Genomic DNA, 19,344 nt, shown 5'->3' with positions numbered 1-19,344 from the left:
TTTCAAGATTTTCAAAGGTTAACGCAAATGAACACATCACACAGTCTATTTATGTCAAAACCAGACCATTTCTCCTGGTGCTTCTAAAGGTGGAAACACAGGGTTTTGACCCAACAGTGCATTGTTCTCCGCTGAAGGCACCCGCACTGCCTCCTACTGTAATGTACAGCAGCTGTTCTTTATATACTGTGAAGTGAGGTGTGAATCTGCTCACTGCAGCGAGCAGCTCAGCCTGCTCTCGGTAATTAGACCTTTCTCTGGGGAATGTGCTCCTTACCTGCCCACAGTAGCTTAATGGTGAACATTAACACCATTGGCCATGTCAGCTCGTCCTCTGGTTTGGCGCAGACTTTGACATGACACAGGCCCGGAATCGGCGGGCAGGAAAAGACACACACACAGATGCTGGAGCCGATTCACAACCGGGCAAAAGAGGAACTATTAAACTAAGCTGGGAGTGCAGAGAGGATGGGATTGGAAGATGAAAGGATCAGCTTGAAGTCTTTTCTTGCTGTGCTGGACAAGGTGGTCAATCAATAGAATAATCCACTACATTTTTATATAAATCAATGTCCATTTTCTACACCAAATCTCTGACTGCTACAACACAACAAGAGTCATTACCTGCTGTGCAGTTCCCGTTGTAAAGGGCTCGGTTTCCCATTAATATTTTATTATATAAATATCACGTGGCCCTCTTTTCATGATGTGCTTATATTTTCATTTTTTTTCTGAATAAAGATCATTTTAGAATTAGACAGGAGTGTGCCTTGCGATGGCCATTATAGTTCTATAGATAAAGGAGCAGCATCTTCAGCCCTAAAACTTTCTCAAGAAAGTAAAACTAAGAGGAGGAAATGTTCACATTGTTACTACATTTTGATCGTAGGGAAATATTCAGTTAACAGAAATGTACACTTCTACAGCAGACTTAATTATTTACAATTCCCTAAACTTAAAGAGCCAGCATTATGCAAATTAAAAAAATAATTTGAAAAATGTGCTTCAATAATTTTACATGTTTTATTGTTAAAAAAAACACATTATTTTTCTCATACTGTACTTTGCAACACTGAATCTTTTTACCTTCTGTCTGAAACCCCTTTCTCTTTAAGACACCCTCCCGGAAAGCCTAGCCTGCCTTGATTGGTCAGCATGTGCACTCTGCTGTTTTTGCCTGATGGAAATCGTTCTTTATAATGTGGAGAAGTAATGGAAATAATGGCTGGTGTTTTTCCATGTGTGGGAGGGAGTGACGTGGTTTGGCGTGCACTTTTGGCTTTGGGACTTATGAACATCTGAAAGCTAATCTAAAATCTAAGCAAACACGTGGGATTAATCCCCTTACTGTAATGTACGTCAGCTGTTGTTTATATACTGCGAGGTGTGAATCTGCTCACTGCAGCTAGTGGCACAGTCAGATTTCAGTAATTAGACCTTTCTCTGGGGAATGTGCTCCTTACCTGCCCACAGTAGCCTAATGGTGACCATTAACACCACTGGCCATGCCAGCTAGTCCTCCAGCTTGGCACCGACACTGACGTGGCACAGACCCGGAATCGGAGGGCAGAAAAAGACACACACACACATACTGGAGGCAATCCATTAGAAAACTAATCTGAAATCTAAGCAAAATGTGGGATTGATCACATGGTCACGTTCTACACTGGTAAACTCAGCATTTCTGTTTCTGCTTTGCTCTTTTCAGGGAATCAGATTTTTTTTTTACCAGTATGCACCACATTTCTATGAATTCATAAATTCACATTTATAAGAGTTCAACACGTGTCAGGAAGCACAAGCAACCAGTATTTTTCAAAATACATTTCCTTCACTTCAGGAGTTATCACTACATTAACCCCAGAAGCTCATTGCTTTTGCATCTCCTTACATATGTCAATTGATTTTTGGTTGGTGAGGCACTGAGAGCAGAGTGCATAAATGTAGTGGAGAAATAAAATACGGATTTAACATCTGAAGAGCCGTTTAGTCAAACATACCGTGACAAGACAGATAATACAGAGTACGTGCAGGTGTGGGCCCTCAGTTTTTATTTGAATAGTTTATAGTAATTTTGAGGGAACCTTTTTTTTTTTTCCAGATATAGCCTTTTTTTTTTTAACAGATAATGACCTTAAATTTAGGGGGTTTCCAAGTCATTGTGCTTCTGGCTTTCTAAATCACAATGTAGCATAAAAGTATAGAGATCTGGGCGCTAGCTTAGAATTATCTATGGGATGGTCTCAACTATTGATATCAAATACTTGAATTTTATTGATACTGAATAAGCTATTCCAATCATATTCTCACACAGCTCTGAAGAAACAGACTAATCACGTTAGCTTTGCTAGTACCAGCCATGATCCCGATGATCTTGGATCGTTTAAGCATCATATGAAGAACGGGGCCCTGGTGAATCACTCGGTCAGTCAGAACATTGCACCTCTTCGACATGAAAGCTCTGGCTCTATGTTTCATTATCCTACTGAATGATAAAACCTCATCCAATGAGTTTTGATACACGTTGCTAACATTAATATTTGAGAGATGCATCATGCTTTCTATCAGTTTTCATCATAAAGAAGCACATTTGCTTCATTAGTGTGTAGAACTCTGTCCAGCACTCAGTCAAGTTTCTTTTGGATCTTCAGCCCAACTTCAGCCATGCTTTTGAGGCTAACCACTGGGTAGGCATCTCAAGGCCTCAGAGGTAAATCACCTGAGGTCTTAGTCAGACATACATGTGCACCTCCAAGGAGAGCCCTGGTTTATTGCTTTGCGTTCATAAAGGGTCTTATTTTGTTCTGTTATCTGTGCAGAGACACGCATAACAGAATAATTCAGAATTAGCTTTGTGTCCCCTTTTCCTCCTTTTCTTACACATTTGTTTGTTTTGTCGACTCTGTCGTCACTGGGGTTTGCATATCCTGGATGCTGTTCCTCACTCCTTGATGCTGTGATACACTCATTTGGCTTGTTGAAAAAAGCAGGTGTCACATTGTGCTGCTATAGTGTGTCCCCTTCTGCTTTTCAAGGAAATGAGCTGAAGTCGAAGAACCTTTTCTGATGAAAGCCCAATGAGCGGATGCTCGGACAACCTCTGTCAGCCAAGCTCAGAAGTGTGCTGTCTCGTAACTGGGGAACAGATTCAAACATGTCCATTTGCCTTGTTTTTTTTTTTTTTTTTTGTTTGTTTTTTTTTTTTACATTGGCTGAGATATAAATATCTCTTTTCTTTTGCCTTGACATTGTAATTTGCAAATGATGATAATCACAACATCACAGCACTGAAATAGCCTTTCCCTTTGATGTACATTTGCTTGTAGTAACCAGCTCTCCCAGAGTAATGATGTTAATGGAGATTTATTCAGGAAATATTGTCCCTTATAGAGAGAGTTGTTCGTTCGTAATGAGCCCACCGAGGACCACTTAGATCAAGAGGACATCCATGTCTGACTGGCACTTAAAAATCAGTTGTTATCCAAGCTGAGAGCGCACGGTGATTTGTCAGAAATCAGTGTTGGTCATGTGTGGTTCACAGAGTGGTGTTTAAGATCCAAGTCGCCGGCTGCTCAAGGAAAGGTTTAAAGATGAATTTCTGCACTGATGAACACTTTCAACAATGATGACCATAAGAAATGAATAGTTTTAAACGAAACCTCTTCAGTCTAGTGTTTCATCTGGCCTACAGGGGGAACTGTGCCAGCTATCACTGTCTCCCTGGACACCGGTATTGTTTTCTCAGATCTACTTCATGGTGTAGTACATCCTTACATAATTAGGACATCCTGTAAGTGTACTGGCATGCGCACTGTGCATTTGGCACATTTGACAAGGTGACTGGTTGGGCTCCATGTAATATTTATGAATTCCCAAAAATGCATCAGGATCTATGTCTACTACTATTCCCTAATGTTGTCACAAGGGTGGTTAAACTATACATATATTTTTTTAATTTAGCAGTGTAACTCTGAAGGTAAACTCAGGGTCTTCTCCTTTTCTCTGTGAAGCACTTGTCTTGTGTCTGGGAAAATCGCTTTCCTCTTGAATTATTAAAACCGCTGTCCTTGAGAGCAAGACAAAATATTGACAAGGATGGCAATATTCCCCGTTGTAAAACTGTGTTGTTTCTGAATACTGCTTGGAAAATCAACAGATATTACTATGCTGCATCAAAACCAGTCACTGTGTATTGAAGAAAAAAAAATGAACTCATATTTACATGCTGTAAAACATGGAATGGTTTTAATATAATACTCGTGGCGTAGGAAGGTTAGAGAATGCATGCGTCCCTCATTATGTCTCAGTAGAGGAACATACTGTAGTGAGTGAGACTGAAGCAAAGCGGTGGATGGCAGAGGAGGGAATGGACTGCTGACAGCAATCTGACTGCAATCCATCAGTCCCCAAATTGTGTCGCAAGTGGCAAAAATGTTGCTCCCACTGAATGTGCCGCCGCGCTCATAAATATTCATACAAGAAACTCGTTTTTGTTAATATTAAAATGCCTAGATGAACATGCTTATGACTGATATTTCAATTTCCTGTGCCAAAATAGGACTTTCTCTGTGTTGTCAGGTCGCTAATGGTTGTATTTTTCCTCTTCTTCCCATTTCAGTTGTGCTGCTGGATACGACGTCGGTGCTCGGAGAGCTTGGATGGAAGACATATCCTATAAATGGGGTAAGGCGGGAGCCTCTGCTCCTGATTATAACATTTGTTTGTTTGTGTATCTCGTTCAAAATGCGTGGCCATTACTGCTTCAATGAGATCAATTATATTGACGTTAACAGGTCAGGAACGGTGGCAATGATCTATTAGATGTCCACTTCCTTGTTTTGTTCAGATTTGGCTGCCTGCCTGGGAAATACCGTAATTTGGAGAGAGAAAATGAGCCAAGTTTCCTAAGGGAGCTCGCTCTGTGAATGCGTGCCCTCTCCCACTGGCTCCTTAAATCTTCCATGTTCTTAAGTTACAATCTTAACCATTTTATATCAGTCTCAAGCTTGATTTAATGAAGATGATGATCTTGTCACTATACAATCATTAGGCTACAAATATTTTCAGAGTACATGTTGTCTTTCTATCCGTCATTCCTGTTCATTATCTTCAGGAGAGAAGTTAAAAATCTTTCTTAATGCAAAAACTTAGTGTCCAGGTTTACAGTCAGTCTCTTTCTTAGTACAGAAACAATGACTGCATGTGCTGTACCTTGGTCTACATTTTTGTCAGTCAGCAACTTCAAAAGGATCCCCCCCCCCCCACCCCCCCCATTTTGTTCAAGCATTAAGTGCTTCTGGCTCCGTAGCACTGTCTTGTCCGGCTGAAAATCCGAACTTTTTTGTATTAACAAAGCGCCAAACAGAAGCCGCAGTATATCTGAATCATAAAATATGGATGTGCTGACAGAATACCGAACGTCCTGAGATGAAAACCTTCCCATTTCGTCAAACGCTCTCCCTCTTTGTTCTGTCAGAATACCTGAAAGACTGATTGAAAATGTCTTCTGTCGCCGTAAGCAAGAATTACCCGGCTTCAACTTTTGTTATTCATTTGTGCTATTGTGTTCCTCTTCTCTATAACCATTAACTGTGAAACAGCTCAATTCAAGATCGAGCCTTATTGCAGGACGTGGACAGAGGCTATGTTGCTATGTTTATGACAATCTGAACATGTTCAGTCCTTTCTTTGGCCACATTTAACTCTCTATTCACAAATGACCACCCATCAGTGATAAGTATCAGATTTGTGAGAAACAGTACATGCTGCATGTAGAAAATGGCATAAAGACACGATTAAAAAGCAACTTCATGCTGTCACAGTAACATACTGAATCCTCAGTCCTTACCCTGTCAATTTTGACCCTAAAACCCGCAGACAGACGACCGCCCTCCCAACCTTCTCTGTCGTCCTATCTCTTTCAGACTGGCCCTTGGTGGCCCATATCAGGGTTATGGAGGTGATTACATCATGTAGGTTGTGGTGACAGCCGCCCACAGCACTGAGGAAGAGGAGGGAGGCTAGTGCCTCCGTGATTGAGCTGTCAGCCCTCTCCCCTCCTCACTCATCCTCTATCCTGCGATTTACCATTAATATTTAAGGCACCGAGGTGAGGGCCTGAGGGAAGGTGTGAAGATCTGGGAAGGTAAAATAGTTTAAATCCCCCTCACTAGCTGGGAGCCAGCAAGAGCAAGTCAATCTCCACCATATTAGACACAGCCCGGTATCAGGCCGATACAGCAGCACGCCATGTAGCTGCCTATCAGAGTCACACGCTGGTTCTAATTCCACATATAAACTGCTGTCAGTCAGTCCTGCCCATTGCACATCTAAAAATGATTTCATATGCAGCAGCTCCTGCAAAATGATTACTGGATGATGAATTTGCCAGGAGTATAGCTGGTCGTACGATATGGCATAGAAGGTGAAGTGGAGGGATATAGGTATGGAGGAGTTTTTATCAAAAGTCTGTAAATAACTCTGCAAGTGGCTGTGCAGACATACACTCTGCTTGACTTCAACCGGCAATTCAACACTATTAGTAGTGGCCAGTTCCTGCTGGCATTGTACCTGCGGTGAGGGCCATGGTTAGGAATGTTAAGAATGAGATGTGTTACTAAATTACATTTAAACTATGATGGTTCCCTGGCAAGTGCTTAAGGCCTATTACTGTGAATACAAAGTGGATTTATGAGCACTTATTCATTGTGGACACCGTGAGATCTTTGGAATTTCTCACTGAATGCAAATTGCTACAACTGGGTGAGAAGAGCTATCTGTGTGTCATAGTTAATGCCGCTCCAACCCTTAAATATATAGGTGAGCAGGACAGATCTCGGAGCACAATACAACAACTCCTTGCCCATTGTTTCAGTAACATCATCATCCTCCTGTTCCATTCACCTTACTCAGTGTCTCTGCACCACGTCTCTTGGTCTGCGTTCCTCTAATCCTAACCCCTACCCCGATGCTGTAAGTACATACGCATAAAGCTAATTATACAGTAGACCCCCAGGAGTGCCATGAAAAATTGTAGCAAAAATAAGAAAATGTTCAGATAAAAATACGTTTTGCTTATTTATTCGTGTCTTTTACCCTCTTTGATTTCCACATTTCTGTTCTCATTTTGTCAGGTTTTTCTTGTTGTTTTCTTCTTGTGCTCATCTTTAGATTGATTGATAAAAGCTGGTTGTGCAGCTTCCATTTGCAAGGTTGGACTATTAAATTCCTCACACTGAACACACTTATTGGGTGATAATCACTCTTGTCTAGAAATATGTAAACATAATAGTAACATAATAAGTAAACATTACAGGGAATAAATACATTTTTTTTTTTTTTTTTTTACCTCAACCTTAGATTACATTCCCCTGTAGGTCCACATCATAAACAGCGCACCCGAAAGCTGTGAACAGATGTTTACGGACTGCAAAAGTAATCATACATTTTGGTCATGCTCAGCCTTCGGTAACAAGGTGCCCTTTGATTATTTTATACCTGTTCTGCTTGGAAAGTAAATAGACCTGTTTCAGCTGGCCTACAGGGGGAACTGTCCGAGGAGGACTGATGTTATGTTTGTTAATGACCATAATGTGGGTATATCCTCAGAGTTAGAAAACACATTCAACCTCAAAGGTTCTACTTATTAGGTTTGTGCGTATTGAACAGAAATTGATCCACGGTGTCTTTCAAAGACTTTGAATGTAAAAACTTTTTCTTTTTCCTCCGGTAAATTAATAAATGTGTACTGATACTGATACACCGGTGGAAAAAAGAGAAAAATAACCATGTGCTTGATGCTTGTGTGCATCCCCAGCTTTTCTGAAACGTGGAACGGTGACAAATAACGGGATGTCAGAGGGGTAAATGAAAGAGAGACAGGGAGAGGAGAGGGGAGCGAGGGTTGATTTGGCGTTGGGATGCAGCCACAATAAGCTCCACTCAGAATGGGCAGACACAGTGCTGAAATATGCATGAGTCATTTCCCAGTGGTGGGTGGTGATGTGGGGAAGAGGGGGAGAGTGGAGCAGTGAGTGGAGCAGCTTATTTATTAAATTACACGAAACAGCTTTAAGGGATTAAGAATGCCTAATGTTGTCTTTTGTTCTCACTCATTGACTTTATAATACTAACTAAAAGAAAAAGGCAGGTCTGAGCACACACAATGATACTTGTCCATCATAAAAGGAGAGGGTAATCCTATTTTTATCTTTTGTCAGCTATCCCAAGCAGCCAGTAAGTCATACCTACTGGGGGCATATAAACAGTGTTATGTAAGCGCGGAGCACAATGCCGGCATATTGGTTTACTGCTGCCGGAACACTTCACAGTCAAATATTAGGCTATGCAACCCTTGATACTTCACAAGCGCTAAGCTCAGAGCAAGACATTTGTCTCAGAGTCTGTGCATGTACTTATATTACTTCTGTTTTGGGGACATATAGTAAATGTGTTTACACAGTCACAATTGAGATGTAATAGAGACACAAAGTTGTGGTTGCAAGAGCATTATTATATGCACCTTTCTTTGCCACGTGTTATATAAGATCTTTGTTTCTATAAATTATAGTAGAGATGTCTACATCTTTACAACCATCACAGATTAAATGGTGAAATGGTTATTTGGTTCGCAAAAATAGAAAACAACACCAGGCTCCTGGTGCTGATTGTTGGCCTCAGTGAGTTTGAGCGCAAGTAAATTTGCCACGCTTAGAAGCCATTTTTCGCAGCTTAGGTGCTAAATGGTTTGGGTTAGGGTTGCTGTAGCTTCTCCGTCCATCACATAGCCGCCTGCTGCGTTGTTTTGTCACACCGCAAGATGACAATACAAAGATTTCTTTATCACCCTCCCGACATGACAGCCGGCACAAAGTCCCCTCAACAAATCGGTCTGTCAGTTTTGGGGAAAGTTTTCAAGAAGAAAGAGGATTGTAGTCAGATTTAGGCTTTGGGTTTGTGAGGGGTTAGCAAGCAGGGTGTGGGGTGTAGGGGGAGGTGGTGACAGGGGGAGATGGAGTTGAAAGGAGGGAGAAAAATCATAGAAAGAGGCTCTGTGGTGATTGGGTGTAAGTCACACTGAGTAAAAATGAATGTGATGAACACGTCGGACACACATCCGAGTGCTTACACGCTGTTGAAGACGTGTTGCACGGCCTCTCAAGCCTCTTTGCTTTCCCCTGAATCCTAATCCTTAATCTTTTTATTGCAATATTTAACCACAGTAATTGATTGCAACTACACGACCTAAAGCTTATCTCAAAGCACTTCTTCCAACCCTAATACTATTAGCCCGGAGAGACTGAACAACAGAGCGGAGAAGAGAGGGGAAAAAATCTGTATGTCAGTGTCCTTCATAGCTCAGATAAACTTCTCTAAGGCGTGCTGCTGAGTGATGGCCGGCAGCTCTGCGAGGAAAAAAAACGGGGAATAATCCAGAATCACTCCACTTCTCCCCACGGAGGCTCCAGTATAAAAAAGGTATGATGATTTAGCACACCAGTGTTCGTCTCAGGGACCTCTGCCATAACCGGGCTTAAGCAGTGCTGGGGGATTCCTTAATTGGCTTGTTTCTTGTCAGGGACACACTGAGGCCAATATCTAATGCGCTCCCACTCGGCATCTCGCTGACAGCAAAACATATCCTGACAGCTTTTTGGGCTAACCCTCACCGTGCGAGGAATACAGTGGAGCTGAGCCGGGGAGAGAAAGCGAACGCCAGGGAAGTACAGGGCGGATGCAAATAGAAAGAAGAGGGGAAAACAGAGGGAGAAGAGTGAGGAGATTATTAGTTCCTAGCTGAACGCCGGCGCTGAATGCATGAATATGGCAACCAAGGGGAGAAAATAGAATCTGTGGTTGCTGAAACACAGGTAGAGTTTAGACAGACAGACAGACTTGTGTTTCTGCTGAACAGAGGAAAGCTCTGGGAATCTTCTCAAACACACAAAAAGGCAATAGTTCAGTCTAAATAAAGAATACTTCTAGGAAGACAAACAACATATTAATAGAAAAAAATAAAAAATAGTGGAACCGTGACAACAGTGAATAGTTTGATAGTATTGTAATACGATTGAACACTTTAGAGTAACATTCCTTGATTTCAGAAGGAATAATCAAATCCACCTTATATCGTCAGTGTTTCTCCAATGATTGTCCAGATTTGAGTACACTTTGCTTTGGAAAATTGCTATTTGACTTTTACTTTCGCAATATTGCACTTTATATGACCAGTTTGTTGACTGATATGAAGCCTTCTTCAGCTGCATTTGTTTGTCTACCCTTCCTTCTCATTCTGTTCCTTATTTTGTCCTCTCCTCTCCCCCCTGTCTCCTGGTTTCTTCCACCTCCCAGCCTTTGTCCACCCGTCTCAGCTCCCCCTCCCTCTCCTCCTTCACCTTTGCTGCATATTGATGGCAATGCATTGGAAGGGAGAAACTAGGTGTGTGCATGTGTGTGTGTGTGTGTGTGTGTGTGTTTGGCTTAAGATGAGCTGACAAACGCTGGCAGAAAACTCCTACTCTAAATGCATAGCCAGTGTAGGCAGAGAGAGGGGAGGGAGACAGACAGTGGGACAGTAAGAGGTTAAAGCTGGGAAAGCATTCATTTTTTATAGGGTAATTATAAGCTGCAACGTAGTTAGACGTGCAGCGATACAAGTGCAGATAATTAGAAGTAGCATTTAACATAGACAGTCATTGCCTGCATTTCATTACAGTTTTTCGCAAAATAAAAGTGATACTCCTGAAATAGGACAATAGGACAATTGCGCTTTGTGCGGAAACCTACAGGTCTGAACGATGAAGCCCGTGAGGAAGTGCAAAACAGCTCATCTAGTGGTCACTTGAGGCTGGCTGCAAAAGGGAGCAAATCCCCATAGGAACCAATGTTAAAATACCAGCAGTACGAGGTCAAAGTTTCATTGTCTACAACGTGGCTGAACGGGAGGGGATTCTACAATTGGCACCTGAAGCTCCCTTGGATTCAGCCAGCATTTTTGACACTAGTCTTCCTTTTAATAAAGCCTTTTTAAAAACCCAAGTTTACAGCAATATTAAACATGTTTACAGCCTGGTACGAAGAATGGTTTTGGTCTCATTAGTTTGTTTCACTATTCATGACAATTGTGACGTTGAGTGACCGGATATAGCCTGACTGGATAAATGTGTTCTTTTATGTTCTAAAAACTCTTGAGGGCTGGTCTAACCTTTGATTATGATCCTTCATAATATATTCTTAAGTGATTATTTATATAGTCTGTGCAGAAGCCTTGGGTCCTGTTTGATAAATCTAGGGAATCGTTCTTTTTTATTATTATTTTTTTTTTTTTGCTCAGTCTACATCAGTTCAGTCAGTGCAATCAGGCAGACGGGAAGGTTCTGCTCATCTGGGAATTGACTTCATGGTAAGGACACTTAAATAAGAGATGGCCTGCTCACACACATTAACTCAAAGGGGAACAAAAATACAGTAATGTTTGCATGCGGACACTTTCTTTTGCTGCCTCACACAGAACAGGCACTGTGAACCTGCACACACACACGGAAGAGAGAAATGAAAAGAATACAAATCCAGGTGCATGAAGAGGTTACTGTCGTGTGCTCGCACATTTCTCATGTGTACGCCAGAAGAAGAGTGAGGTGGCCCAGTTAGAGGAAACCTGCCCAAGGTCATTGCGCTTTATCTCCAGTAGGTTGTTTACTCCTGTCTGTTTCACTTGACTTGCATCAGAAAATATATTACAGCAACAATGATGCATTCCTGCTGTATTCTAAACCTGATACTCTTCTCTACCATTGAACCTGCTGCAGCACCATCAGGCGGACCCAAAAAGACATTATAACTTGGTCACACTAGGAAAAAATCCCGCAGGAAGAGTGTATTAACTAGTCATTTTACTACGTTTGTTCGTTTTTGTCGTTGCTTCATTGTGGTTGTGCAACGGGATTTACAGATCTTGTCTGTTCTGTAATTTGAACATGTATCTTAGCAAGGTACTTAAAATGTCTTTTGTGACAAAATATTTTAAAGTCTTTAAGCCCTGCCAAGCTTTGTGTGCCTAATCCAGTTAAATGGCATGCTGTCTTTATAATATCCCTGACGTTTTCGATGTCCGAGGAGAACAAAATAACTAAATTAGGTCTGAGAAACCGCTTCCTATTCATTGTCAGCGTATCAGCTCTAGAGAGTATTATGCTCCTGTCTTAAATAACATTTTCAGACGAACTTCTCATAGACCCAAATGTGAATTCAACTTGGATTTAAATTTTGTGTTAGGGCTTGACTTTCTCGAGGAAAAGAGCCTGACTCGTATCAGCTGTTGAACATCTTTGTTTCCCAGATTATGTGCGGTTGATTGAAACAGGATTTTTCTTTGGGGCTGTCTATATAGTCTTGTAATAGCTTTGTGCCTAGCAGTGCAATCGCAGTGCTCCATCAAGCTCTGACACATCCATTTGTCACACTCTCTGTGGTCAGATACAAAACCAAAGGAAGACTTGCGCGCGCACACACACACACACGCATGCAAGACCACACATGTATACACACCGCACACTGAGGTATAACTCCAGGAATTGTGTCTTAGTCCATAGTATATATTGTGTTATCTCATTTTTGATGTTACTGAAAAAACTACATCTTAACCTGCTGCGTGTTGTTGTTTGGTCTTGAGCTGCCATAGAAGAAAATCCAGCCCGACACCATCAAATGGAAAAGAAAATGTTCCAAACTGTGATTGATCAACACAAAGCTGACATTTTATACTGTTTGACAGATGAAGTCAATGAAGTGGCAAGCTAAAGCAGAAGATACATTATCCGTAGTAGACATATGATATCGCTCTGTTGATACAGGTCATTTGTAAATGTTGCACATTTACAATTATCACTTAGCCAAAAATCTTACTTATTTAGAAGTACCATGTACACCAGTCCCTCTCTGACAGCCTCTTCCTAACAAATAGCAGCAGACTGTGAAATCAGGCGAGAGGCAGAGTGTTGTGGGTGTGTTTGTCTGTGTTTCCTGTCTGCAGAGGGAGGATTGTATAATTACCTAAATGAAGCAGTGGAAATGAAGTGATATTTATGATGTTACATAGCTATTCTATTACTCCTGTTAAATCGTCGCTCCTCTTCAGGGGTTCTCTGATGTGTCATTTTTAAGAGCTTTTCAGTTGTAAATATATACCAAATGGGACGTTTAACAAGGATTTGTTTGTGGTTTCTATAGTGGGGCTGCAGTGCCTACAACATCAGAACAGGAAAAGGTGTATATAGACTGTATTAAGCCATCAAGAGCGAATAAGCAACAGCTCACCTCTACACTTATCACTTAGCCAAAATTCTTACTTATGTAGATTGCAAATTGCCACTTGAGTCTGCCACTAAAACCAAGTTGTCCCATAGAGCTCAGTTTTAATTTGTTCAGCTTCACCACCGAAACAAATGAGTTTATAGGCTGGCACTAAAAAATAATATCTGAATGTTTATATCTGTATTATATGTGATAATGTTGCTGGCGTCACTGACAGGGTTGTAGCTTTTGCCGCCCTTAAGGGTGACGTCATGGAGCATTCATAACTTATTTTACAATTGGTTGCACTTGCATGCCATTTTTTGGCCTATGAAAGGCTGAGAACGATTTATGAATTTTCACTCTTAGAGATAATAGACTCGTAATTTGAACTGCAGCAGTTGAAGGTCATGCATCTTGTAATGTTGAAAATGTAAGTGGTTTCCCTACCTATTCCAAAGGTCAGATCACTTCTGAATTGATTCACATTATATCCATTTATGTACGTGTATACCCCAATTTTATGAATGAAGGATGATGGGGAGAGATTTGCCAGTTTCAGGGATGGACGTATTGCTAGTCAAATCGAGTGTACATCAACATCAGGCTCCTGAGAAAACGGCATCAGCTGAACAGAATCCATATATGATTCAGTGTGTATGTCTCCCAAACTCCCTCAGTCCCAGTTCAAACTAGTGGTGGGTGTGGATGGATAGGAGTTGTACTGCATGTTGTTAAAAATGTTAGATTTACAAGAGCACTGCTGGACAAACTGCCTGACCAATCCTCCCCCCTTCCTTCACTGGTATCAATCCACCCAAATGATGGTAAATTCCCTTGATCTAATTTGACAGGGAAAAAAAGAAAAAACAAAAACAACTTTTCAATTCCCCTTTAAAATATATATCGAAGTTAACACTGAACTAAGCGCCAAAGTCACTGGCAAACAATCAATCATGGGATGGAAGTAACTAAAACTGTCGGTTTCAGTGTTGTATAAGCCAGGTTTATGCATGTAACCACTGAAATTGAAGTTGAGTTTGAAGTGGAAAACTTTATTCTGTAGCTCAGAAGTTGATTTAAGTGGGTTTCCCGTTTCTCTTTCGTCAGTGAAATGGAGTAAACCCTGGGGCTCAACAGTTTGTACTTGTGTTTTCTCAGCTCTCTGGTCTAATTTCAATCTAGATCTTGGACCGTACTCAGAAAAAAAGGTCGATTCGGGGGGGGGGGGGGGGGGCATTTGGGGTCAGAGGATAGTTCCTGTTAAGGGTATAGGGTTTCACTGGAGATGGATGTTTAGTCTGGCAAGCGCTCTAAAATGCACTTAACATTTTATACAAATTCTGAGCGTGCTGAAAGCCTTACTTCACCGCATGCTCTATTCCGTCTATCTCTTTGCTGCTCGCTATATACTAATTGATCGAGCTGGCCAGACAATCCCGTACAGTCTGCACTTATTTCCAGTCAGGCTTGTTTAAGCCTTACAGACTGGAGTCAGATGGCTTTGCTAAGGGAAGATGTCTCCTACTGTTACCAGAAAGAGACTGCAACAACATACTTGCCAACACTCCACTTTCTCCAAAGTTCCACCCATATTTCAAGGCCATTTCCATGTGCCCTTTTACTTAGTTGTTTTTATATATAACTTAACTATATATTTATAGACTATATATGTATGTAGACAGCTGGGATAGGGTCCAGTAACCCCCATGACCCTAGTGAGAACAAGTGGTAGTTGGAGATGAGATGAGATACTGTATACAGTATATAGATACTGTAATCACAGTGCACGTATCTGTACCTTTTGTGTGCTTATTTGAGTTTTCCCAAGCATGCATATCGTCTATGAAACACTACACAACCCATCTGCCAGTGCAACCCGGTAGCCTGCAACCCAATTGCACAGCTGCTGTCTGCACAAGCAGGCAGGTCAGTTGAATTCTGAATGCATTAGCTAGCTAACGTGGCTGTTCCCAAAATGTCAGGGCGAGACACCGTTCCAACTAAAAAAAACAAAACCAAACATAAATTTGTGCCTATTGTACTGAATGGGTGTCTACTAGCCACCAGTATGGTAGTTGGGCATTGTGCAAAGTTTGTAGTGTTGATTTTAGTGTGTGGCATGGTGGGTACAGTACCGTGAACTGACACAAAGCATCAGAAAGTCCACATGTCAATTCTCATACCATGGTCACGTACAGTACACAGTGCTATAGGTTAGTGTAGATCAATACGTGCACATCAATCAAAGAGCCCTTAAGACAGACCATAGAAGCCGATAATGACCAACTCTGGAGTAATTCCATACGTGTCAGTCCGGTGATAGACTAGTCTCTCATTCCACGTGTACTGGGATTCACCCCTGTCAACCTTGGACATGATACGCTGGAAATGCTAATTCATAAGCCAGCACTGTCTGAGAAAATGGACAAGGCCGGCCTTCATGCAGTCATCCGCTACATCTGTCTCAAGGGCTTATCACCCAAGTAGGTCCATGCGGTCATGGTGGTAACAAGACTTGGGGGGGTTGCCCCATCTTTCAGGATGGTGAAGAACTGGGCTGCCAGACAGTGATAAGAACTTCATCGCTACTGTACCCTACTTTCTGTAGGCCAAGGAAATTCTTCTACAAAGGTCTTTATGCTCCATAACCACTTAACTAAGTGTATAAATGCAACTGTATTTCATTTATTACTAACACAAATGGTACAGAGATATAATGTATTGCCATAAATGGGCATAGATAGGTTCTATATGATTTTTCCTGTGTTGTAAGTAGCCGTCTTCTGAACAGTTTTGGTCTTTTCACACTGGCTATAGGTCTACAACTTCCTCTCATCAAGACTTTCTTTATTTTCTCTTATTTTGGGTACTTGCACGAGCAGAATCACATCAACAAGAATAAAAAAATAAATAAAGAATAAAACTAATCAGCAGATTTAGTAGGATCCACTCAGTCTGGATTCAATTTTGCGCATTGTCTTAAATTTTGATGGATTTGCAACTGTGAATATTTGTCTAACACCTATGTGTGAATGTGCGAAAGTCTCTTATGTGCTAAGTCTCAAGCAATCCTCCTCTTAAAGATCAATTTTAATCACAAAACATGCTCTTTTGCTAAAGAATTTTGGGAGAATATTTGGCTCTCAAGGATCAATAAGTTCTGCCAAGCACACATATTTATGTGATCCCCACACGCCTTTACTAACGGCTCAGTATTGCCTTTCCTTATGACTCCATGTCTGCCCCTCTTACTGTCTCGTGACTGTTCACATCATCCTCTTGATATCTTTCTCTGCTTTCTTTATTTTCTCCCCTCTCTCACTCTCCCTGTCTCTGTGACAGCCTCCTCCTAACAAAGAGCAGCAGACTGTGAAAACAGGCGAGAGGCAGAGTGTTGTGGGTGTGTTTGTCTGTGTTTCATGTCTGCAGAGGGAGGATTGTATAATTACCTAAATGAAACGGTGGAAGTGAGGTGATATTTATTATGTTACTCCAGATAACGTAGCTATTCTATTACTCCTGTTAAATTGTCACTCATCTTCAGGTGTTCTCTGATGTGTCATTTTTAAGAGCTTTTCAGCTGGAAATATATACCAAATGGGACGTTTAACAAGGATTTGTTTGGGGTTTCTACACTGCCTATAACATCAGAACAGGAAAATGTGTTTATTGACCGTATTAAGCCATCAAGAGGCCATGGAGATCTCATTTTACTGACTTTGCTGGAAACAACTGTGTTGGTTTCATCACATCCATCATCGATACTTGGTGGCAGCATAATATTACATTACCTCAATCAATACAACAGGTGTCTTGTTTGTGAGACCAATAAAGCAGATTTGGATTTAATTGAATTGGGACTGAGAGGGAGAGAGAAATGAAAAAAGAAAGAAGAAGAAGAAGAAGATGATGATGATACTGGTGACCTTTCCTTCAGTTTGAAATGCCAGAGTTGTCTTTATCATTGATTCCAGTGTTTAGCAAAAGCTGACACCAGTTATGTCCCTGAATTTGACTCATCAGGTTTGAGAGCTGATCTGAATACCCCTCCATGAAAGAGAATATTTCTGAAAAGGTCTGTTATTTAAGTTCAAAGGTACACTGAAATGAAAGTCTCAGAGAAACCTTTTGTTAATTAAAGACACGAAAGTTAAGCACTACATTTACAATAGCACCCAATAACCTTCTGAGAGCTAGCCTTTCATTTGGGGTATTACAGATATATTAGCTGACATTGAATTGACTTTTTGAGTAAACAATATCTGTCTGAGTTTGTATCATGTACTTTCCCTTACCTGGGTGACCTGTTCTTATCTAAACTGTCTATGGTTGCACCTTGCCTCCGCCCCCCCCTGGCAAAGTCTGTGTGTGTGTGTGTGTTCGTTGTACCACTGTGTGCAGCCGTCACTGTGATCTCACATCAGTCAGAGGCTGCTGAGCCACACATTGACATTCCAGACTGCCTGCCTGACTCTCTGGCAAAAATAGATATGTAAAACGACTAGCTCCTCCAACCCCCCCATTTTCCCACGCACAGTTTTTCTGAGCTGGTGATGGTGGTGGGGGAAGCAAGGTCCCCGGTCTGTGTCAGCTCAGATGAGAAACAGTCAGTGTGCGTGGAGGAGAGTGACATATCACCGTTTAGGCAAATGAGATATAGAAGAAGAGGTTCAGAGGGAGACAAGGTTCACACCCTTAACCAGGGTTGATCCTGCCGATAGGAAGCGTTTTGTTGACATGTGGTTTATGAAGACTGGCACAGGATATTGTGTGTTCATAATAGCTTAGGATCTCACCATCTGTGAGATATTCCTATGAAGGTGGAAGTTGGTTCAAAGACAACGTTTCATCGCTGGATAGAACTCGTACCTTATTACTTGATTGTGTTTGCTGCATTTAATTCATCAAAACCCCAGTAGCTATAAAGACAGGATTTGATAGGTTGAAAGTCAGAAACAAAAGAAATCCCAATATCAGCCAGTCACATTATTTAAACCTTAAGTATGGTGGGTACCATGTCACACAAATTTGTTGATATGTCAGATGCCAGGTTTGGCCACACACAGGGGAATCTGTTGGCTATCAACTGAAAACAGCTAATATACTGGAACGTATGGAGTAGCCATGAGATATTTGGATTACATCCTGCGGCTTATTCACATTACTGTTTACAACCCACAGTTCCATGCGCCGTTTTCTACCACTACAGCTTTCCTTTCGTTATTTACTAGACAAACAGAGTGTTTACCTGCATGCAAGCAGAGACCGCTCAGATGTAATCGATCACTTCTGCTCCACCACAAACAAAAATAAATGGAAGCCAGAAGGATTCTGGTTCCAAAATGCACAATATCGGTTTCAAATGAAGCTGCACACCGAATCACTACCGTCAGTGTTCCTGTTCTTACTGAAGGACACTTTGGCAGGGTAGATGTTTGTGATGCAGTGCGTGAAACCGGGAAGTCTTTACTTGAAGGACAGTCTCGACTCCATTTTGCTCGTTGACTTAAGGAAATGAGGCTTGTCAAAATACCAATTTCAATTGTTCATTGAAATAAAGGTTAAAGGTTAAGCCATTAATGCCAGACTTGGTTGATCCATACAGCAACAGAAAGAGTAAGTAATGGCGTGCACAGCCACATGATAGACTGGACCCCCCTCCAGAGGCCCCAACTGTAATAGATATTATGCTCTGCTAAATTACATAAGTGCATTACTGGAACAGCTATTGTTAAATTTAATATAAGACACCATAAGGTGTTGGAAGAGTTAAACATGTTGAATGTCTATGGATGCTGCTTTGACCATCTCCTCATATTACCATGTAAAGTGGCAGTAATATTTTATCATTTTCTGTTACAACAATGACATTTATCACCACCCACTACAGTGTCATGTTAAGGAAAATACATATTTGGCTTTACAAGGCAAATTCATTTCACACAGATGAGCTACATTATGCAGGAAATAAATAAAACCTTGACGGATGGCTCTCATCGTTGGACTAGTGGAGTCGTTGTCACATAACTCCTCATTCCTTTCCCTCGTTGA

At 41.3% G+C, this 19,344-nt stretch overlaps 1 protein-coding gene across 1 annotated transcript in view; it reads left to right on the top strand.

Annotated features, from left to right (window-relative positions):
* The window catches only part of epha6 (eph receptor A6), a 164,431-nt gene that overhangs the window by 6,804 nt on the left and 138,283 nt on the right, over positions 1-19,344 (top strand). The window contains exon 2 of the mRNA XM_047601591.1: positions 4,619-4,683. Within this exon, the coding sequence (XP_047457547.1) occupies positions 4,619-4,683 (65 nt within the window). The remainder of the gene's footprint in view (positions 1-4,618; positions 4,684-19,344) is intronic.

Source organism: Mugil cephalus, chromosome 12 (genome assembly GCF_022458985.1).
Source record: "Mugil cephalus isolate CIBA_MC_2020 chromosome 12, CIBA_Mcephalus_1.1, whole genome shotgun sequence".
In the NCBI taxonomy this organism is placed as follows: Eukaryota; Metazoa; Chordata; class Actinopteri; order Mugiliformes; family Mugilidae; genus Mugil; species Mugil cephalus.
The sequence above is the reverse complement of the archived record's forward strand: the minus strand, read 5'-3'. Positions and strand labels throughout refer to the sequence as shown.